The following is a 24,047-nucleotide window of genomic DNA, read 5'->3' as shown; positions in this document are numbered from 1 at the left end:
ATGATTGAATATTACTAGACTGTAAGTAATTGCTTACCCATTTAATATATATATATATATATATATATATATATATATATATATATATATATATATATATATATATATATATATATATATATATAATTATATATAATTTTTTTTTATACGTAAAATATATATATTACATTCTTCGATTCTGGTACCAATACATAAATAAAAGGAATGCAGGTGACACTTCTCTTTTCGCATACAATGAAATGTCTTATTATTATTTTATCATGCACACATTCAGATATATAAAAAATTGTAATAAATATAAAAAACTAAATATAAAATAAATGCAGAATACTCACTCGTAATCCTGACTCTTCGTTCTATTCTTGTTTTCTCCCTCCTCCATTGAAGAGTCTTGCATTTTTTTCCACTCGACATGACGAGGTACAGGTGGAGGAGGGAGACGCGCGCCCTTACTGCTGATGGACCCGGCGGCCCCGTGCGCCCTCCGCTGTCGGTTTAGGGGGCGCGCTCCAATACATGACCTTTGTGTGGTACTTTCGGTCACACTCCCCTATCCTGCAAAGAGCAACTTTGCAGAGACGACAGAAGAACCGGGTGTCTCCTTCCTTCTGCCATTCATATGGCACACCCGGCACCGTTTCTGCCTATGCCCTTCTAAGGCCTCCAGTATGTGTTCCCCTGGCTGCAGCCGCACGCGTCCACTACCCGACTGGCTGCAGCCGACACGCAGGGCCACTACCCGATGGCTGCAGCGACACGCAGGGTCCACTACCCGACGAGAAGCGGTGATGGCGGGGCCGGCAGCAGAGGGGCGTCGTCAGCAGGGGGCGGCAGGCAGCAGGGGCGTCGGGGCAGTCAGGCGGCGCACGCAGTGGGGCGCGCAGCAGGGGCGTGGGGCAGCGGGGCGGGCAGCAGGGCGTCGTCAGCAGGGGCGTCGTCAGCAGGGGCGGCGGCGCAGCAGGGGCTCGTCAGGCAAGGGCGTCGTCAGCAGCGCGGGGCGGCAGAGGGGCGTATCAGCAGGGCTCGTCAGCAGGGGCGTCGTCAGCAGGGCGGCGGCAGGTCGAGCGAAGTTGGCCCTCCTATCTGCCCTTTCCTCTAGGGGCAGATCTGCAGCTCGGGGCAGGGGTCAGTTATGGAAGGCCACTCATCGGGATCGAAGTTGATGAGGGCATTCCCGGCTACCTCTAGGAACTGTATGTGGGTCAACCTCGGAAGATTGTCACCGCAGTACCCACAGTACAGTATGTAGGCATTTTGGAGGGCCAACTGAAGGATGTATTTGAGGAGCTTCTGTGTCCACCTTCTGGTTCTCCTGGCGAAGGGATAGTACTGGATGAGCTGATCAAAGAGATCAACTCCTCCCATGTGCCTGTTGTAGTGCCCAATGACAGTAGGCCGCTCGGTACGAAACTCCTCAAACACAACTCGGCCCTGTCGACGTGTCTTCTTCCGCTGTACGATCTCTTCTTGGATGGGTTCATGACTCGTCGTAATCATGGGACAAGTCGCACCACCCTTCCAACAGATGACGAAGACAGCGCCCTTCCGCCGCCACTCTGTCTCTCCTCTTGCCAGGTGTTGCGATGACTAGCGAACCTCTTGAGGACATTCGGGGCCCCACGCACCAAACCGAAGGGTACCACTGACGTGAACACCTGCTTCATATAGTTCCTGGGCCAGTGATACCGAGTTATAATAATTATCCATAAACAGGTGATATCCCTGGTTACGGAAACGTCCCACAAGGTTGAATACAGTGTCACGCAGCGTGGAGAAGACCCCGGTATACACTGAAAAGTCCACAACGTATCCAGTGTTGGCCTCGGTAATGAGAAAGAATTTCACACCATATTTCTTTGGCTTCTTGGGGTTATACACTTTTATACTAAGACGTCCTTTGTAAGGCATCATCCCCTCATCCAAAGACAGGTTCTTTCCAGGAATCACGAGATTACTACACCGCTCACGGATATAATCCAACACTGTATGCACTAAAATGAGGCGATCACTGTTATTCCGGGGTATGGCCCTTCGGTTGAAGGCGTTGAAGTACCTGTCCATCGCCAGGAAATTATCACGGGACATAACGCCAGGCACATTCGGCATACATAAAAAATAATTTCTCCTCCAATATTGCCTGACGTCGACAGCAGGTGTCAAACCAAAATAAATGTGGAGCCCCAAAAAATGTGCCATGTCAATGAGGTTGCAACCCCGCCAGTAATACGACAAGGTCGTCTTCAGCTCATACCGGCAGTACCGAGCGTACTCCACCGTCTCGTGTACCAGGTATTCCAGCAATTCCCGCGTCAGGAAAAGCTGGATGAACCCAAAACAGTCAGGGTACTGGTACGGTCATCCCAGGGGTTGCCGTGAAGGGGTGCATGTTAGGAGGGGTGGGGTCCTCCGTCCACCCCTCGTCACTCTCCGACGACCGACCTTCACCTTGGCTGGCGCGACGAGCCGACCTTCTACGTGCCCGTGCACGCGCACGGGTGCGGGCACGATGCACACTACCCCCCCCCCCCGTTGGCCCATCACCCTCACTTAGGCCCTCACTTTCTGTATCGTCCTCTGCGATAAAACTTGAGCCCGTATCCCCACCCTCCCCCTCCTCCTCAGATTCCCCCTCGTATGCACTGAATTCGAGCTCACTTTCGGGATGTGAGCCTCGAACGGACATTGGGGGCAAATATTCATCCTCACTTTCATCGGGACTGATGTCCTTCATCACTCGATGGACCATCCGCCATCAAAATGAGGACTTGCGACATGTTCCCGATCAAGCTCCGAAAGATATTCGTCTATGTCCCTTGGTTGGAGGCCTCCCAAATGCCTACGAATGCCCCTAAGGACGCCCACATGCTTCCTAGGGGTAACCAAAGGCATACGATGTGTTCCCGAAACACTTTCAGCCACACGTGGCCGCACAGAACGGCCTTGAGGCGCGGGGTCATGCTGGGTGCTTGGCCCCTCGCCAGCATCCAGGTCCAAAACTCGCCTTACACGATCCCTTCCGACGGGTAAAACGCGCCTTTCACGGTTCACACGTCGTTGAGACATATCTAGGAATGTCCTGTAGCAATACAAATGCTCAAAGTCTCGCACAAGTCCAGAAAAACACGCTTTTCACGAAAGATCGCTCTCGGATGGTGCGCTACTGATGCTGGCTGGAGCGAGAAGAAGGGATATCGCGCATGCGCACCTGGGTCACGCTTCAAAACAAAACAAGGCCTTGATCCGCGAACTCCCAGCATTCCCCAAGGCGCGTGATTCAAAAGTTTTAGGCTGGTAGGCCTATAAGTATTTTTCCGCGAATTTAAAAAAAAAATTTCGTATGTCGACGTAAAATACGTCCAGTCGGCACCCGACAGACAATTTATCTCGACGTAAAATACGTCCAGTCGGCGTTTAAGGGTTAATAAAACAGGAGATAAATTACCACTTTTTGAACGTTCTGTGAATTATCAGAAAATGCCTATTATTTTCAACTTAAAATCGAATAATAGTTGTTTTCTACGTTCTGTTTACGTCGTCCTGACCGGATCTCCCCAAGGGTGACATTTCAGAATTTCGTTGTTTAAGAATTCAAACACTACCTTTGATGTCTAAAACTGAAAAAAAGATATAGCATACATACTGCATATAGCTACTGTTACAACCCTGATATAGAGATATATTACTATTTTTCTACTTTGTAATGCTGGCGGGACCCAGTCAAAAAGAGCTAAGCATGTAAACAAGATCCGAAAAAGGGCAGCCAGGATCAGGAGAGTAATGCTATGCCTAAGTCATAAGTTATACCACCTGTAATGGAGTGAAGGAACAATAAAGCTGTGAGTACTTTATACGAAGTGTGTATTTAATCCACCTTAAGCCCGCGAAAGTATTAAGTCATGACAGTTGTCTTCTTAGACTTGTACATCAGCTTCAGGTTAGTTTTCACAAGAGCGCCGCCAACGACAAAACCCCACTTGAAGAAGACTCATGAAGTTATAATCCAAGAAGAGGAATCCAATGCTGAAGAGTCACTTGATTTGAAATGTATAGTAAACAAGAGTTCTGTTCAACCTTATGTTGTTAGTTGTCAATTGAATCATAAGCCATTTTTATTTGAAACTGACACCTGTTCAGCTATTTCCACATTAAAGTATGATGATTTCAAGAGGGTAAATTGTACATTATTGAATTGTTGAACTAAATTACAGGGTTATAACCAAGTGCCAATTAAAGTATTTGGGAAGGTCAAAGTTTCAAATTTTCAATACAAACTGCAAAATCATTCAGACGTTGAATTCATAATTGTTGGGTCAGACTCCCCAAATAACTCGATTGGTAGGAATTTAATAGATAAGTGCAATATAGTTAATGTCCATCAGTTAAATATAGAAGATTTTGTAGAAAACTATAAGAACTGTCAAGCCCGATTGTATCCTAAAGGTGGCCTCACACTAGGCCTTTTTTTCTCCAGCAGTGAGCCGTTGCTGCCGAAAATGGAAAACCGGGAGCTTTCAGCTCGAGATTTTTGCTTCCTGTCTGGACAGGAAGCAGCGAGCATGAACCGTGAACGACCGCATATTGTAAACAAACAAGATGGCTGCTGCTGATAGGACTTACTCTCAGACCTTTGGCTTCTCTTCTCCTGAGCCACTCTCGAACCCACAAATGTTTTTTTGTTACTCTTGCATTCACGTAAGATTCTGAGAAAACACATCACTGCAGCACATCTTGCAACAGTCCGACAATTTCTGGGCGCCATGATGATATCAGCTGATCAGTTTTGTTTACTTTTTCCTACTGCTCCTCGAAACCACAAGGTCCTAGTGTGACGATACAACACTTTTGCTCACGAGCATCGGCTGGATGCTGGCCAAAACCACTAGCAAGAAATGACTAGTGTGATACCAGCTTAAAGTTGGTCATGTTCCTGTTTTTCAGAAGGTCCGCACAGGGCCACTGACGTTAGGCAGTGAGGTTGAGAGTGCGCTCCAAGAGCTTGAAAAAAATAAGATTATAGAAAGAGTAGAATTCTCAGATTATGCCTCACCAATTGTTACTGTCAGGAAGCAGAATGGATCCCTTAGGGTTTGTGGGGATTTTCGTAAAATAAATTAAATTCTTCATGAATCTAAATTCCCATTACCTAATATGTCAGAATTAATTTCCAATGTGTCTGGATATAAGTATTATACCAGACTTGATCTCAAGAATGCTTATTTGCAAATGGAAGTTGCTCCAGAAGACTGTAAATATTTGGTAATTAACACACATTTGGGTCTATATAGATATTTATGTTTACCATTTGGTATCCATTCTGCTCCTGCAATATTTCAGAAGTTCATTTCCCAATTGTTAGCTTCTTATGATTTTGCTTATACATATCTGGATGATATTGTTATAGGTTAAGACTCACCAGCTGAACATGATAAACGTGCGACTAGCAGAGAGACGAGCCCCATCAACTGTCCTTGTTTTCAGTCTGTTTCTTTGTTTAGTTTTTAAAGAGGTTAACTCTACTGAACACTCGTTTGCATTCAGCATCAGAGTGCGGCAAGCAAAAAGCAGTTAGAGCAAAATTAGCTAGGTCTGAAAAACTAGACTCTTTTTGGAACACTTCTCCCCAGAACTTATCAGGTGACTCATTAACGAGATGTTTAAGTTCATGTTGCAATATGGGAAACATTCTCCGTTGATCATCCAGCTTTTGAAGTAGTGAGTTGTTATCTGGGGGTACAATCAGAGGAAGCTCAGATGCAAGAGGGAATAAGGAGGGGATTCTTTCTCTGAATTCTGATGAGAGATCATTTTTTGGACAGAGACAGTTTAACTTTGACAGGACACCATCATTGAATTTATACCTCTTCTTTATTTCTGTGCATGCCACTACAAGGAAACTTCTACACCTCTGAAAAAAGCTTCTGCTGTTGAGCTTTCTTTTCCTGTATGGAGGGGTTTTTTAATCCCTGCATAACTTTAACTCCTAGGTACATTTGGCTGTCACTAATATGCCTGTCATGTCTTTCAGGATTTACAGTATTTAGATCGGTTTTCATTACATAGTTCCTGTCCATAAATGAGAGAAGGAGGTCTGTGAATAGCATGGACACTTTATCATGGAGAACTGTTATTACTGCTTTATCTGACTGGAAAAATTTGTTGAACTCAGTAAACTTTGGAAGAATCCAGTCAAGGAACATGAAATATAACTTCGTGAAAGGATCATGAAGGGAGTTGATAATCAACTCTGTTGCTAATAGTTTCTCAGTGAGCCACTTCTCCGAGAAAAATAGCTTCAGTGCTTCCTACTGTTCCAGTAGCTTTTGAACCACGTTACAATTGGAGATAAGCGGCGGCAAGCCATGTACGGACTCTAAAATTTTTTTTTTCTTTATTCATGGAGGAGTTCACCGACCACTTATATTTGTAATTATATACTTATCAACACCTTAGAATTATCGTACAAACCGTACGATAATGGAAAATGGTATCGTACATCGTATCAACGCCGTTTTTATCGTACATGTACGATAATTATCATACGTGTGGCAACAATGTTGCCGACACTTCTGAATTCTGTACTCCCCCCCCCACCAACTTGTCATTTTATTCTAACTGCTTGACAACCATCTCTAGCTACCTCTAGAGGCTGTCTCGACTTGTGAATTAAGTATTTGATATCTCATGCTATGCTATACCATCAAGAAATCGATATAGTATTTTGAAAACTGATTTGATATTGAGGCTTGTGCAAGGTGTTATTGTAATTTACCCATTTGAGGACTTTTAAATGTTTGCTGTGCTGTATGCTACAATGTTATATTTTATTTTTACGACATTTACTCTTGATGCAAAAAGACGGACCCTTGAACATAGTGCATACTCCCCGAAGTAATTTAACAGATCGGAATAAGGTTTTTGCAGCACTTAGTTCTGACTGGAAATTAATCTATAATTATGAATGTGGTTTTTACTGTTCCAGTAGTTTGAGATTCTTAAATAACCTACTTAGCAGTAAGCTGTAACATGATAGTTATGTACCTGAATGTGTCCCCTCTTAACTGAATATGGATGACGTTCTTACCACAGGCAGAGATGGTTACTGTGTGCTGAAACCTCCCTTGATTTGGGAAATGACTTGTTTCAATAGTAATATGGGGTAATAAGGGCTGGATTCACGTGCTGTAAGGCCCTGGGTAGTTGGGTTATGCGTGGCCCTCGCACTGCCCTATCTGCACAGAAGCTGCTGATGATTCATCAGACATTTCCTGAAGCAATCTGTGACTGTGAAATCTTAAACGTATAATTGCACAGAATCAGGCATGACGGAAAAACATTAATTGTAATTTTTAAAAAAAATCCTTTCTCTTCATCTTCCTCTCCTTTGTCATGCTTTAGTGTCTCCTGAAACCAACAAGTAATTTTTGGACGCTTTTAAATGTATCCTTTCAGTTTCCAAAACTTTTTCTGCTTAGTTACATCTGAGATGTATTAACATCCATCATTTCATTCACACCCAATCACATTATTACCCCCAGCTTTACTACTCGTTTAACCTATGATGGAAATCGTTCAATCAGCAGTTTGTACTTTATTTAATTTAACAAAACATACACGAACCCTTATTAAATAACGATGGAGTAATAATTATTATAACCTACACAGTTTATACATTGCCTAATTTAGGCAAACTACTCTGCCATTTGATATATTTTTCATAGTTACCAAACTTTTGAAATTCATTTATAATAAGGCCTAGAAATGTGATTAAGCATTAAAAAATAATTTAATTTACAACAAAGTTTTACAAAATTTTCCGCGATACAAAACCTTCAGGACATTTTGTGTGTATTCAAATGTAATATGTGTATATCATTCATATGATGTGGTGTAGCTTGGAAGAGTTCATCTGTAACCTTAGAATAAGGAAAATAAGGGAGAAATGTTGACTACATGCCTTGACGTACTAACTGACGAGACTTGAGTCAAGCTCAATCAGCACTTCGTTTATGCAGTTCAGGGCCTTATGCCATATCTGAACATTTGTTCATCACCAGATTTGTCAGTTTTCATGATCAAATTTCGCTAAGCAACTTTACTTATTTATTTATTCTCCACCTATACAGTAAGAAGTAATTTCTGTAAGTGCAACAGGGAAGAGGTAAATGATGTAATGCGTATTACATGGTTACATTAGGTGAGCATAGGCACTAGACACTGGCCCATTATGCCCTGGCTTAAATGTAGCTTTGGGTGTAATGCAGTTCATCTATGCTTCCTTTGCTCTTCTCATCTGTTCAGATTTTTTTTCAGGCAGTTTTTTTTATCACAGCTGTAAGAGTTGAATGCAGTGTAGTGTTGCACATCAACTATTGGCTGTAAATGCTACTTGTTTCAGTTTGTTGGTGGTTGTTATTTACCTGGTTAAGTAATGTATTAATAGCTATCATTCTTTTCATGTCTATGTGAAAAATAGTAGGGGAAAAGTATTTATGTGTTTGGTGTTTGTGCAACAATGGTTTTTAGCAGAAGTTGGAGTTTTAAGTGTTACTACTTTCCTATGGAAATAAGTACAGCACACGGTCGTCCTCTACTTATTGCTTTTGCGTTATCGTTTTTTTCTTATTTTGCCAGATTGTAAATTTGTCTTAATCACCAGTGAAAATAAAGCCCTCGAGATGTTGAAGGGTTATACTTATCCATGGCCTAGAAAACTGATGTTAGTCAGTATGTTTATGGCCTTCCCTTAGATAGGCCTAAGTGGTTGTTTTGTTTCCAAGATTAAGACTGCTTTAGAGAGAGCTCCTAGGTTTTGGATGCCTAGCAAAGCTTACCATCAGGAAAATAGAACAGCAAGTTGTAGGATCAGTTAATCTCCTTGGTCTGCAAGTCATGGAAATTTGTTGTTCAGGTATCCCAGATCAAATTGTCCTGGCCATTTCTTATTAGCCAAGGGATACCATGAACAAATGCTCCTGGATGTGAAGCCTTTATGTTGTACAAATAAAGAGTTGTTCTCATCCAGTAGCGGAATGCAAAAGCACTAAAGGTACAGTATCGTGATGGTTGCAGAGGTTCATGTGAGCCCATAGGCATCAAGTAAGTACAGGCTTTGGCATTGAAGCATTTAGTAAGTCAAAGGCAATATTGTGCCAATCAGCATATAAGCTGGAGTTAGACAGAGGAAGAAAATTATTTTTGGTAGTTATTGAAAGGGAAATTTAATTACCACGAAAAAGGAAATGTCTAGATTTTCTTCAGCACATTTTTAAGACTGGCTAATATTACTCATGAAAACAGAATAATCTCCTCCAGAGTTTTGTTGTTGTGAATGCTAGAGATGGTAGTTATCAGAAGCTTTGGTTAATCTGTCACTCATGTTTTGTGAATAGTATTAATATGGGTTCAGCATGCAGTAACACATATCGTGATTTTATATTTTTTCTCAAGTACCAAAAAGCAGTTTTCCCACATTTATTGTTATTATAGGTTCATTTTAAATCTTAATGAATTCTCAAGGCTTTTAGTTTACTCTTTAACTCATGAAAAAGCCGATGTATTGTGTGTTTCATTACCTGATATATTCAGTACTAAACAATGTACATATTACATTGTATTTTTATTAATAGTGCTACTTGCTAAAATCATTATTTCGAGGATTAATTATTATCCAATCCTTCCATTCTGTGCACTACATGACAATTCTAAGAAGTCTAGGGAAGGAAGACAACAATTTGCCATAATTATTTGATTCTTCCAGTAATAAAATGTAACATGATGTAAGTGAAAACATCAAAATTTTTGCATTAAATAACTGTATTCAGATAGCGTTAGTATAGTGCTCAAGTAATATATTGTGCGTTGCACTTTGGCAGCTTGCTAGTTACCTTAACTAATTATCAAATACATGTATGTTATTCAAGGCACTAGAAATAACTTCTTTGGTAATATTTAAAATATATATATATCTATCTATCTATATATAATATATATATATCTTATATATATTATATATATTATATATATATATTTCAATAAGTGCATCTCACCCCTTTACAGTGTTCACATACCAGACACCCCCACGAATAGTTGAAACCCTTATAAAAACGCTTAAACCTGCCTATTTTGTTTGTTAAAACTCAAGAAACCCCCACTAAAAATATTCACACCTGGTTCTTTTAATAGTTTTATCACAAAAAGTGCATTTTATGATGAAACTGATAAAAAAACAGGAATTTGTGGATATTTCTCATAGAAAAATGCCGCGAATAATCGAATTTTCGACAAATAAAGGGGTCACCGCATATGTTCCAGAGATATCAACATACAGTAGTCCGCGAATCCGGAGTGCGCGAATACGGGGGCTCACTGTACATTTATTACAAAAGAACCTATATCTATATGTAATTTCATTTTTAAACGTGACTGAAGTAACAGTGATTGTAATGTCACTTGAAGTCTAAAGATACAAATATTTTCCTATCGCTTGTATACATTAAATAAAAAATCTGTAATGCCAGTTCCAGTATTCCAAATGCTCATTCTTTTGAAAGCATACAATACAAAATTTCCATGTATTCTTTTAAAATTGTATACATAATAGCTTTATATTTCTATAGAAAACTTTTGAGATCAGAAATCCTTACAGTATTTCATTAGGTGAAGGTCAGAAGGTGAAATTCTTGTAAAATACCCTCAAAAATTTTTCAGTAGATATGATATGCCACTGTTTTGTAGTATTGCATCTTGAAACTTGAAATGGTTGTAAAATCAGTGGAAAACTCAAGTTTTTTTAAGTACTTGGAAGCAGACACACTCTTAGTTAAAAACTACAAAACTTAAGTTACTGACCAACGCCCAAAATCTTATCACCTGTATTGTAGTGTTTGTAAAAGTTATAACTTGAGCATAAACTTTATTTCCATCGTAAACATTAATAGCTTCATCCAAAGCTTTTGACGACTTGTCCTCAAGTTTTCGTTCCCCTAGATAATTTATTGGGATGAAATATTAATGAACCTTGCACAACGGACAGAGGAAATTATAACAATAGATTTTTCTATTCCATTTTAGCTGTTGTACAGTACTAACTCAACAGAGTTAGCGCCAAGAGATTTCAGTTGACTGTTAAAAACCTTATTAGAAGATGGTGCTGCCGTCATGCATTTGTACCATGTGGAAGCGCTTTTATTTGTTGAGAACCTGATGTTTTTATGGTAAACTATTCTATCCTCATTGTACTGCTGAGAAAGGACATATCAGTTATATATATATATATATATATATATATATATATATATATATATATATATATATATATAGTATATATATATATATTTATATATATACGTATATATATATATGTATATATATATATATATATATGTATATATATATATATATATATATATATATAATATATATATATATATATATAAAATGGGTGATCATCAGTCTTGTAAGCTGTCTGGCAGCTATGTTTCATACCACTTTGTTTTCAAGGAAACTTATTAGCCTTGAATTCTGACCATTAGATGTGTTTTTTTTTTTTTTTTTTTTTTCAAATCATAAGACTCCAGAGATCTTGCCTCCTATTCAGTGTAAATCAGGCAGTTCTCTCCAGCCTGAGGACTCAGATTTTGGCTTAAATTTTGTTAAGCATCACTTCTGCGCTATCTGGATTCCTGTTCCTGTCCTGTATATGCTGCCTCAGCTGAAAAGGTTAGATAATTTCAGTGATTAAAACTAGAATATTGAATGGTCGCTCTAAATTTACTAAAGAATAGACTGAAATCTTGAAACCAGTTGCACATATACTGTTAAACCATCATCTTGAAGAATTTCAATGAAATACTATAATGATTTGAGACAGTTCAGTCTGTGATATCCATTAAATTATAAGAAATGCCACACGTAAATATCAGAGTTTAATTGCTTCTAACATCTGATACAGCTGCAACATAGATATTATTATTAGTATTATTATTTTTTTTCACTGTCTCCCAATTCGACTTGGTGTATTTATAGTGTGGGGTTCCAGGTTGCATCCTGCATCCTTAGGAGTCCATCCCTTTTCTTACTACGTGCGTCGTTTCCAGGAGCACACTCTTTTTGCATTAGATCATCATCATCATGATCATATTATTATTATTATTATTATTATTATTATTATTATTATTATTATTATTATTATTATTTGGTAATGAATCCATTAATATCAGCAGCACAAGTCAATTAGGCCATAAATGTATATTTGTACTCATGTAAGCGTGAAGTTAACCATAAAGGAGAAATGTAAAATAACCAGAAGTGTGGGTAAAATAAAGGACTGCAGAGAAACAAAAACTTTAAATACAGACTATTTGAGAACAGCATTATTCAACCTGTAGACCAGAAAAACTAATCCCTTCACCAACAAATAACATGCTTTCTAAGAAGAGTTGAAATTAAGGAGAAAAAATAGATTTTAAAAAAGAAAAGTAAAGACCCCTTACACAAGAAGAATGACAATAATATAAGATATGAACAAAGATAAGAGTAACGATAAACTAACATCCTTTGGACATCACCGAGCATAAATGAACAAGAAAGATTTCTTGAGGGTTTCCTTACGAGTGATGGTAATATTAGTTTTCTTTTACTTAATGTAATAGAAGACTTTGCTGTGCATAGTACTATAACTTGAGATACTGCAGATATGTAATGAAAACCATTTACTAATCATATGAATGACAATATCCAAATCAGTTTTCTTACCTCCTTGTAGTGTGCACGAACAACCAGTAGAAGGTATGATTGAAGACCCACAATAACAGTGAAGAGCACAAGTCCGAGAATGATACCAAGAATTACTCCATTGATTATGCCTATTACAAAGGGAGCGAAAGAGACCGTTCCAAGGAGTAATATTGCAATTACTTGTCCTACCATGTAAGGTATCATTAAACCAGGCATGTTCTGCAAGAAAAAGATATTCGTACCATAAGTCGTGTAATAAGATACTGACAGTTATTAGTGTCACAATACTAAATGTCAATGGAAAAATACGACGCAGTTCAGGGTTGAAGGATCATGCAAAGAGCCTTCATTACCATCTACAGTGTGGAGTGTGGCATCCGCAAAGAGATTTTTACGTAATCACACAATAGTCTGTAAAGATTAGGTTTTCTAATTAACAGTTCATCAAGTAATCAAACTTGACTGAAACATGATGGTGACTGCAGTCTGTCACACTCAAAATCCAAGCTCAGGACAAAGAAACAACCAGTGAAGGCAGGTCTAACAACTAATTTCATAATTCAAACAAAGTGGGGAGTAGCATTTATGAGGAAGGTAACCAGGACTGCTTAGGGAAGCATTGCTGTGGAATGCCTGAGCAGAATCCTAATGGCTTATTTTTTCTGTAACCTCTCAATCCCATTCAAGGATAGTTGCCTTTTTACCTCTAAAGGTAGACAGTAGTACATATTTAGACAAATTTTCTGCAATATTTTTGGCCCATTCCATCATTCTAAAACTGGAAAGTTTACATTTCTCTGAAACCCTACTGGCAAACGATGTAATTGTTGATTCTTTTTCTGTTCTCAAGGTTGGAATATGCAACCTATTATAAACCTTATCTCTTTGCTTTTGTTGCTATATTACTGTCGTGACACCCTGTAATCTTAAACCCATTAGCAGAGATGCCCTGTATTGGATAATTTAGTGCACACTTCCATGAATGAATGATGACTTTCACACCTTCCCAGGTGGTTTGGAAGATCTCAACCTAGAGGAGATTATTAAAAACCCTACATATATTCCACCCAACATGTTCTGGCTGTCACTGCTCTGGGCCTATTCTTTACTTTTAATCCTCATATAAATGACCTTCAGGTGAACCTTGTTGCAGTATCCTTAGCATTCCCTACCTTTCTGTTCATTCCCTCTGTTACTTCAGTTTTGAAATAGCGTAGTGCGATGATTTGTATTCTTTGATTCTTGATTTTCCATAAAGAATTGCTCTTAGGACCTCACCCCGTATTGCTGAGGCTCGATTTGAGGGCATATCCTTTTCATCAAAATTTTCCCTCGAGCAAAATGTTTGAAAGGTTTTCTCTCCGGCTCCTCTTGCTGAAAGGAGGGCAAAGCCTAAGTGGAATCATTGTAAGACTGTAATTTGTAGGAGTAAGAAACCTCTATAAAGACTTTATTACCTTCTAAAACTTCTGTGTTCTTTGTGCTTAAGATTATCTGGAAAAAAGTTCAGCAAATCTGGTTTTGACCGTTTCTTCTAAATCAAACATACTATAGTAGTCCTCTCTTTGAAGGAGAATATGTTTTTTTTTTTTTTTTTTTTTTTTTTAATTTTTTTTTTTTTTTTTTTTTTTTTCTAACCTTTGTTTGCATTCTTAGTCGATTCCATCGTAACAGACATTTTTATTTGCAACTTCTTACCAACATCATGCCGTCTCTGTAACTTCTGAGCCCAAAATTAGTAGACTTCTTAAACCCATGAAAATAGGAAAGGCCTCTTGGTTTGATGCAATCCCTCACTTCCTTTTTTGTGTGTGTGTGTGTGTGTGTGTGTGTGCGCGCGCGCGTTTCTTCTGCTTTGCATTAGTCCTTTAGGAAATGCCTTAATGGTAGAAACTTGTCAGGAGCGAAATCGTCAGTTTTATTTTTCATTATACGTAGTATTTTGTATTTAACTTCACGTTTGCCTTGGGTTTTTTCCATAAATAAAGGGTGGCTAAAAAAATCTTATTTTCTGTAAAATAAAAAAAATGTAAATGTGAACAAATAAGGTAGTTCAGCAGCTACGAATAAAAGGCTTTTAAAACTCAACCCATGTCGTGTATTGGTTGTCAAACTTATGAGCAGTAAATATACTTTCGTTTTTTTATTGTAATGAACGCCATTTTTAAAACTAAAACAATGATTTTTTTAACCCCCTCCCTGTATGCATAGAAACCAGAAGAGTGTCTGTAATGATATAATGAAAATCATCATGCAGGAGTTCACGTGCTATTTAGTATGCTTAGAGATGTATGGATTTCCTGCTGTTCGAAAAGAACCCTAATTCTAGCATAATTTATTATTACATAGCTCTTAATATCTAATCATTATATCCTGTAAATTATTCAATTTTGTTAAAAAATGGCAATAGCCCTACCTTATTAACGCCAACCAGAAGGAGAATACTGAATATGGTGATTGCTAGACTGATGACACCCCATGTGACGAAGACGGACACAACTAAATGAAAAAGACACAAAATTTGTAGTAACATCAATGGACAGTATGTATGAAAAAATTTAAGCAAGTTGCGTAGATTATCAACAAAACTGCATTATGTCGAAAGGTACTCACTTATGATTGTACATATGTGCTCAACATCTGTATCCGCGCCATCGGGGTCAGACTTTGAACCATATTCATCACATGTCGATATTATTTCATTGTACTTAAACGCAGCTGCCACTATCACTGATAAAAAGTCAATGCCAAACACAATCTGAAAAACAAAGCAAAAGTAGATCGTAAAATATATTAATATGTTTATTTTTCATGAAATGACAATTTGAAACCGGGCTTCTTTTGCCATATTTCATTCTTTATGTTAGACATGCATATATATATATATATATATAATATATATATATATATATATATATATATATATATATATATGTATGTGTGTGTGTGTGTGTCAGATAATAAGTAGTTGCTGATCAACTACTTATTATCTGACAATATTTTCTGAACATCTTCTTTCCCACCGTTATCCCTACATTAAGGGGTCGGTTACCTGATGCGCCTTCTGCACTTCTGTCTATCATAGGCATCATCCTCCACCAAACCTCTTCTCTCCATATCTTCCTTCACTTTATCTCGCCATCTAATTCTCTGTCTCCCTCCTGATCTTTTACCTCTAATAGGTTTCTCCCACACACTCTTCACTCTCTCCTTGTCATCCATCCTCAACTCATGCCCTTATCATCTCAGTTGTGACTCTCTTATCACCTCTGTAATCTTTACTAAGCCTGCCCTTCTTCTTATTTCTCCAATCCCTTAAGCAGCGATATTCCCATAATCCACCTCAGCATTCTCATCTCTGTTCTCTCAAGCTTTACTTCCTCTTTTCTTCTTTCGAGCCCATGTTTCTGCTCCATACATTAACACTGGTCTTATCACTGTGTTATATATCTTGACTTTTAGCTTGATTGGCATTTTCTTATCATATACCATTCCAGCTACCTCTCTCCACTTCCCCCATGGTGCTTTTATCCTACTGTCAACTTCAGCCTCACATCCTTCCTCTTGGCTTAAAGTAGATCCTAAGTATTTAAACTTTTCTGCTTTTTTATAATCGAGCATCTTCTTTCGTGTATTACTATTCTTTCTCTATCTTCCCTACTGCTCAGCAAAACCTCTGTTTTATTCACATTCACCTTTAAGCACCCACCTCTAAAGACTCTTGCCACTCTCCAACCCTTCTCTGTAGGTCCTCGTAGGTCCTCCTCATTTTCAGCAGTAATTACCACATCAACATACAACTCCCACAGCTCTTCATTCTTGATCTCTTCACTCAACACATCCATGACCAGCACAAACAAAAATGAGCTTAATGCTGACCCCTGGTGTAATCCAACACTAACTTCAAAGTTTTCTGTTTCCCCAACTGTTGTTATCACTTTTGTGCTCGTTCTTTTATATATCATCTCAACCAGCCTAATCAACTTTTCACATCACTTCTCTTTGGACTCTATCGTATGCTTTCTCTAGGTCTATAAATGCACAATATAGCTCCTGGTTTCCCTCTAGCCTCTTTTCCTGAAGCTGTCTTACTATGAAGATGGCATCCACCGTTGTGCTTCCTCTCATGAATCCATACTGCTGTTTCCAGTACTTTACAATCTCTTAATTTCTCATCCAGTATTCTCTCTAAAACTTTTAATCCATTCTCTGATAGTTTAATTCCCTTGTAGTCACCACAATCCATGACTCTCCCTCCCGCTTGTATATATATATATTATATATATATATATATATATATATATATATATAATATATATATATATATATATACACACACCATTAAACTCCTCCCAGTCCCTTGGCATTTCTTCCTCTTCACATATAGCTTTTAATAAATCCAGCATCCATTTCTTTCCCTCTGTACCTAGTAATTTGATCATTTCAATTTGGAACTCTGATGGACTTGGTGATCTACCAGTCTTCATTTTCCTTAATGCTCTCTTCACTTCTGTATCCTATATCTTCATCACTGGTCCCTCCCCCCCATCTCCTCTCTCTCATTTTCAGTATTTAACAGTTGTTCAAAATACTCTTGCCGTCCCTTTTTAATGTCTTTATCCCTATACAGTACAATATATTTCCATCACTATCCTTGAAGACACCCAATTTACCCACATCCTGTCAATGCCTTTTCCTCAAGTTTGAAATCTTATAGATATCCTTTTCTCCTTCTCTTGTTCCTAGTCTTTCATTCAACTGCTCTGCTGCCCTTCCAATAGCCATACTACCCTCCTTCTGGCCTCTCTTTCCTCTTCTCTGTGCCTTACCTCTGCACCCTGTGCATGCCGTACTTTCCAATCCTTAAATGTTTTTGATTTTCTTTGAATTGATTTTTGCACCTCTTCATTCCACCACCACTTTTCCCTACTTGAGACTCCATATCCGCTAGTTCTTCTCACCAGTTATCTGCTTCCCCCACACATATTTCTGTCATGTCTGCCCAGATATTTTCCACTCTGTTACCCTGTCCAAATTCTACGTTCCCCCTTTCCAGACATCTCTCTCTCACAGCCCTCCTAAATTGCTCCCCCTTTTCTCCTCTAAGGTCTCTGATCTTAATTCTAGATCTTCTCTTTCTCTTCTTGGGTTTCCTACCTCTCATTTTAAAATCCATTACCACCAATTTAACACACACTTCTCCTAAGATCACTTTGCAGTTTGTCACATTGTTTTTGTCAGCTCCTTTAACCAGGATGTAATCTATTTGGCTCTGAACTCCTCTACTTTCATAACTTATCAAGTACTTATCTAACTCCAATAAATAATCCCCATCTTCATTTCTAATTCCAAACCCATGGCCTCTGTGTACCTCCTCATACCCATCGCTTCTCTTTCCCACCCTGCCATTCATATCGGCTCCTATTACTAGTTTCTCCTCTTTCACTATTCTAATGGGAGCCTTAAACTCTTGTCTAAATAATTCTTTCTCTTGCTCTTGGCACCCCATCTGAGGAGCGTATGCTGATATTATATTTACTACCTTGTCCCCTATATTATTGGAATCTTTAAAAGCCTATCATTTTAGTTGCCTTTTATGACCCACAGAACCTATGGTGGCAGTATTCTTACACCCTACCACAAGAGTGAATCTTCCAAATTTAGTTGATGGACAATAAAAACAAAGATTAACTCTTTGTTCCATTTACTAAGAACACAGCAGCATAGCGGTTTCGTCAGTCATCGTGACTTCTTCATCACACCCACACTTAGATCGCCCAGAGAGAGAAAAAAAGGAAAATCATGAATAAAACGGGCAAACTAAAAGAAAGTAATCACGTCCTATCTTAAAGTCGGTAGAAAAGTAACTGATAGGTCACGGGACGTCAAGGGCATTCTGGGAACCACAATACCCCATGACCTGGTACAGATGCCAATAGTCCCTGGATCTCACAAGTTTTTTTTTTATTAATTCTACCGGTTTCCAGCTTGGCGCTAGTATTATCCTAATGTTAAGACCTCAGGTTTGTTAGTTATGAAAAAAAAATTGGTTAAAAATTTGTCATTTTTGATTGAGCTGGCTTTATGCCAGCACGGGCTCTTGCTCATAGAACAGCCCATAAGTTATCCAGATGTTGTTGTTGTTGATTAAGCTGGCTTTATGCCAGCACAGGCTCTTGTTCATAGAGAAGCCTGTAAGTCATTTTTGAATGTGCAAGTGAAAATTAGGATATGGATGTGCCAGTGAGATGGTATGAGTAAATAAAAGGTTAACAGGCGAAGTTACAAATCGCTTTGAGCCCTAAGGCACCCGTCAGTAGGAGAGAGAGAACGACAGTATTGAGTACTGTTGCGAGTCGGAGATAGCCAGTAAGGAAAAATGTTATCTGGACATTGCGACCCGTTGTTTTGTTAGCGTGCGGGCGGATATGTAGTTTCCAAAACAATAATAATACCATAAATCACATTACAATAACTACCTATAAGTGTAATATAAACAAAAATATTTATTTACAGATATACAAAATTTATATTACAATAGCTGTAAAAAAATTAAATTTCCTTATAACTCTGCCCATACTCCTGTACTATTTCTTCATCCCCTCATGTATTGTAATTATTTCTTATTTCTTAGTATTTACAAACCATGGAGTCTTAATGACTCCATGATGAAATTTCATAAACTATTAATCCAATCCTTTCACCACATATCTTCAATCTTTGCCTACAACTCAGGTGTGTTTGTTTGTTTAGTTGTTTGTGTTCAGATTTCATAAATGACAACACATACCAGCGTGAGCATTCCAAGAACCAGTGTCCCAGTCTTGAGGGAGCCACAGCAGCAGCAGCAAGCTTTTGGTTGCCAACATGGCATCTTGTTCTGTAAAATATAAAACATTCCTTCTTAAATGTTTGAACTTTTCAGTGGCGTAGGTAATCATATAACTTTTAGAACACGGATAAATTAAAAACAGGAGTACAATTTAACTAAACGCAATATGATATGGACGATGATATGTATTTTCAAGATTTCGAGGCGTTGACGTTTTTCTTGCCACAAAAACTATCGAATTTCACATACCTTGATAGTACAGTAAATATCATTTGGTTTTCCTAAAAGTTTCGTTTCAATTCAGTTTTGCGTTTGTGTGTAATGATAATATCTGAGCCATGAAGGGTAAATCAAATTCAGTTTTTCTGTATAGCTTGGATGTTCACACAATTTGAACCCTATCTTTGCTTTATGATATTAGTTTGCCAGTAGATCCCTGCGGAAACTACACTTTTAAAGGTGTTAGTAATTTTTTCAAAGGTCGGTGCAATTGGCGGAACCAGTAACCTTTGTTCTGAACAGACAAGAAAAGAATTAACTAGAGTCTGAAAGCACAGGCAAGAAGGCCATTCCTGAAAAAAAAAATTGCATTAAAAGGAAAGAAACAGTCACTGAATGGACAGTCTAAGATAATTGATTTTCAAAACTTAAATATGGGAAGAAGTGGCTTGATGGATTTTATTTACAAACCAACCCTGAGGGACCTTGCGGGAAGAGTTTTCCTTGCGTTCACGAAAGAGAAAAGGTAAATCCGAGTAATCGACCAGATGTCGTAGATTCTCGCCTGTCGACGAGGAACAGGAGCAGTTAAAACAGGAGTTATGAGGAGATAGTCGCAACAGGGGAGAACACACATTACCGCAATAATAGGTTAAAACCTCGCTCATCATTAGGCCAAGAGGGTCAGCATTTTGGCGGCCAAAGCAACATTCCCCCATGAAGAACCAAGATGGCATTCTTTGTCAGATGGAGTAGGCTGTGAGGAGATGAAGGTTGGAGTGCCAAAGGTAGATAGCGATCCAAGAACCGAGAAGGAAAAAATTATATCAGTTACCAGGTAGAGGGGTTGAATAGTAAATATTTGGTATAAAGGTTAGATATATGTTTTTTTTTTTTTTTTTCAATAAGGAACGTGTTTAATGTCCTTCCTAGTACCACGTTTCCTTATACATGAGTGGGCGGAATGAAACCACTCAATAAGGTGTATATTATAGTTTCATAGCAAAGACTTATATATGGTTGAAGAAAGAATCAAGGTCGTTAGAATTGCTTGAACAATAGTAAAAGCTAAAGATTAATTTTTTAGTCTTATTATTTAGGTAGGTTGATTATAAAGTAACCACATTCCCACCAGTAGAATAAAATTGTGAATAGAATCCCCAATTAATAGAAGTAGCACTGGACAGCTGAGTTTTGTACGGGAGATTGTGTTGGGGAGATGCTGTCAATGGTATTCGGAAGATTGAGAATATATATATATATTATATATATATCTATATATATATATATATATATATATATATATATATTGGTATATTAAGTAATTAGTAAGGCACAGTGCAAGGCGTCCCTTTTATGTCAACCTTAAAATCCCTGAAAGTATTTATGGTGAGTAGTAGCTGTTATTATATTCAGTATTGTCCGTTTTGTAAGGAAAGAACCTACTACTTGTATAATTGACATCATTCACATGTTTATAAATTCACATTTAAAGCCTTCGTAATTACTATACGTTAAGTTGTTTATGCACGCGAGTACCGGTTCCTGGTTTGTGCCAACCTCTATAGTGATAAACTTGTGTTTATACCGGCAGTGTTGATGAACGATGAAAGTCACACAAGTATGTTCGTGTTTTTGTTTCTTTCGCTCAGGGCAGATCTGGTGGGCGTTGGCAAGATGAGACGTAGTCCTGTAGCCTGTGTTGCCATGTACCGATATCACTTACCGTTGACTTATCCATCAAGATACTGCAAACTTTAAACGTTTTCCATTGTAATAATAAACTGATAGTTAATCTGGTTTCGAATGCCATCAGGTTTCCTCTGATAGGTAAAAGGGAGAAAAAATCCTGAATTAGAGAGTAAAACCGCTAAGGTGGCAATTCTCCGGGAAAGTCATAACCCGCCGCATCTTCTCGTAGTTCGGAATCTTCAGACTCATCGCTCTACCAAATCCCCTCCGGTAGCCCCATGCAAGCAATAGGTTGGCTTAATCCAACCTCCTTGGCTTATTCTAAACCACAACTAATAGCACGCTTGGCTGGATGTTTATTTAAAGTTAGTTGAGGAATAACATGAATGAAACGGAAATTTTCAATTATATAGTTGCTTCTTACCTTTATTATAATCTGTCTTTATTATAACAAGAGCAAACATTTGGAAAACTATCCATATATTTTTTATTAAAAAAAAAATTATTGGTAGGGGTAGAGATAAGGAGGTAGCGGACAATTTTATTCACGTTAAAAGTGCTTGATTTTCATTTAATTGCTCAAGCTTCATATCTATTTCATTGATTGCATCTGTTAAAACTGACATCTCAATATTAACATCGAATTCAATATCACCAGTGCAAAATGTGAATTTGAAGTGAACTAGTAAGCTTAGTTACACTGCTATTGCATGCAGGCCTCAATTGGCATTTCATGATGATGAATAGGAATTATATGCTTTATTATGTCGTCGTCTTTGTTGATATAAGGAATCAATATGGTTAATATGAATTATATACTTTATTTCTCGTCTTTGTTGATGTAAGTAATCAGAAGAAAAATAGTATAAACTATTTATTTACAAACTCGAATGTGATCTATTTTTGACAAGTGACGAGTATTACTTAGAGACAGTCAGTACAACGATCAGAGTATAAATTTATTTCCCTGCCACACTGGACACGAGTTTTGATGTTCATAATCAATTCATTTACCACTGGAATTATTTTACATTAGCTTAATGAACAATTCGTTTGCTGAACAAAAAAGTCTTGGAACATTCTGAAACGTTTCTGGAACTGCTTTGACACAGTTTGTATGAAAGTAAACATTCGTGTTTAGATAGGATAAATATTATTTTCAACTTGAAAAATCCACAGTTGCCAGTTAATTTATATTTTCGAGACGTAGCGCACGTTGGTGATTCCTAATGTACTATTTAATGGGCAACTTAGAATGTTTAGTCGTCAACTTTCCAAGCACGTTGGCTTGCCTCATTATAAGGGAACACTCAGTATACCTATTATCTACACAGACGCTTCACAAATATCTCCTTTTTATGGAGATTCTTGGCAGCCATATCGGAATTATATCGTTTCCTTTTTCACTCTACGGTCTAGAATAGTAATTTGCGGTGATACAACTCTGCTTGCGAGTGATGTACAACACACAGATATATATATATATATATATATATATATATATATATATATAGATATGATATATTATATATATATATATATATATATATATATATGTATATATGTACTATACAGTCTATTGAAACGTAGTACCAGACAAACCACAATGTTGTATCATTGTCTCCCAGCACTGCTATTACCTCCACTATAACATAGAAACTTCTTAAGAATGACTTGAGAATTCTGACCATGTGTTAACTCTTAAGAGAAAGTCTGTGTTGAGAACATAAATGTGTGAGAATGTCAACTTACTTATTGAACGGAGCAGCTGTCTACAAAGCTTGAATAACTCACTCTCTTGTAGCGTAGTTTAGTTAGTCACCACGAACTTACTTTCTTCTCAACAACTAAGGTTCTTGTACTTCTGACTCAGCTGTATATGATGTGTTGGTGGTGTGCGTGTTACGAGTACTGAAGTAGTGAAGACTTGTAGGTCATTGGACAGTGGGTTGCCGCGCTTCTCATTGCCAATCTAGTTTCCAGAGATCGCTTGCTGAATTTCTCGAATAAAGTAGATTCTCCGGTTAAAAAAATTCATAAAGTAATCTTCAAAACTATAGGATGTCAATTTATTTTTTATTCCTTATCCCTCCGCTTCTGTCGCGTAAACCTAGTAATGTCACGTTCAACTGCTTACGCAATGACTTTGCTCATATAGCGAAATGTGAGTGAGTTAGTGTGTTCATTTGTTCCTCGGGTTGAATACGCTAAGTGGGATCATTTCGTGACTTGAGGAAAATTTAAATAATCGGTCCAGCCTGATAGTAAAGTAATATTAATTTTCAATGCTTATGGTACTTGGTGCATTTGCTGGCATCATTTTGCAGGATCATGGCACTTAGTAACCAATATCTGCCGATTAAAATTCAGTAGCAACATTCATAGATTCTTGATTAAACATTAAATTTTAATTTCGTTCTTCAACTCTATCAGTTCTTTAATTACTGAACGAAATGCAGCGTATTTCTAGGTAAATGCAATTACTGTGAAAAATCGTAACATTCATAGCAATCAACATTTTACACATAGACAAGTATCTAAGGGAATTCTCTAGTACCAAATCCTTACT

At 37.9% G+C, this 24,047-nt stretch overlaps 1 protein-coding gene and 1 long non-coding RNA gene across 3 annotated transcripts in view; one reads left to right on the top strand and one right to left on the bottom strand.

Moving 5' to 3' along the window:
• LOC135212654 (uncharacterized) overlaps positions 1-24,047 on the top strand; it is a 267,561-nt gene that overhangs the window by 219,128 nt on the left and 24,386 nt on the right. The gene's annotated exons all lie outside the window — the stretch shown is intronic.
• Positions 11,421-23,404, bottom strand: LOC135212895 (uncharacterized). 2 transcript variants are annotated; one of them, XM_064246647.1, is made up of 6 exons: positions 23,231-23,404; positions 19,526-19,615; positions 15,349-15,493; positions 15,152-15,234; positions 12,754-12,954; positions 11,421-11,710 (listed from the first exon to the last, which is right to left on the bottom strand). In XM_064246647.1, the coding sequence occupies exons 2-6, from the start codon at positions 19,607-19,609 to the stop codon at positions 11,642-11,644; spliced, it is 582 nt and encodes a 193-aa protein (XP_064102717.1). In that variant the 5' UTR covers positions 19,610-19,615; positions 23,231-23,404; the 3' UTR covers positions 11,421-11,641. The 2 variants fall into 2 exon arrangements, with proteins under 2 accessions (XP_064102717.1, XP_064102718.1); XM_064246648.1 differs by having other exon boundaries at positions 23,312-23,384.

The sequence above is a fragment of the Macrobrachium nipponense genome, chromosome 41 (genome assembly GCF_015104395.2).
Source record: "Macrobrachium nipponense isolate FS-2020 chromosome 41, ASM1510439v2, whole genome shotgun sequence".
NCBI classification, from domain to species: Eukaryota; Metazoa; Arthropoda; class Malacostraca; order Decapoda; family Palaemonidae; genus Macrobrachium; species Macrobrachium nipponense.
This window is presented reverse-complemented; position numbering and strand designations above follow the sequence as displayed.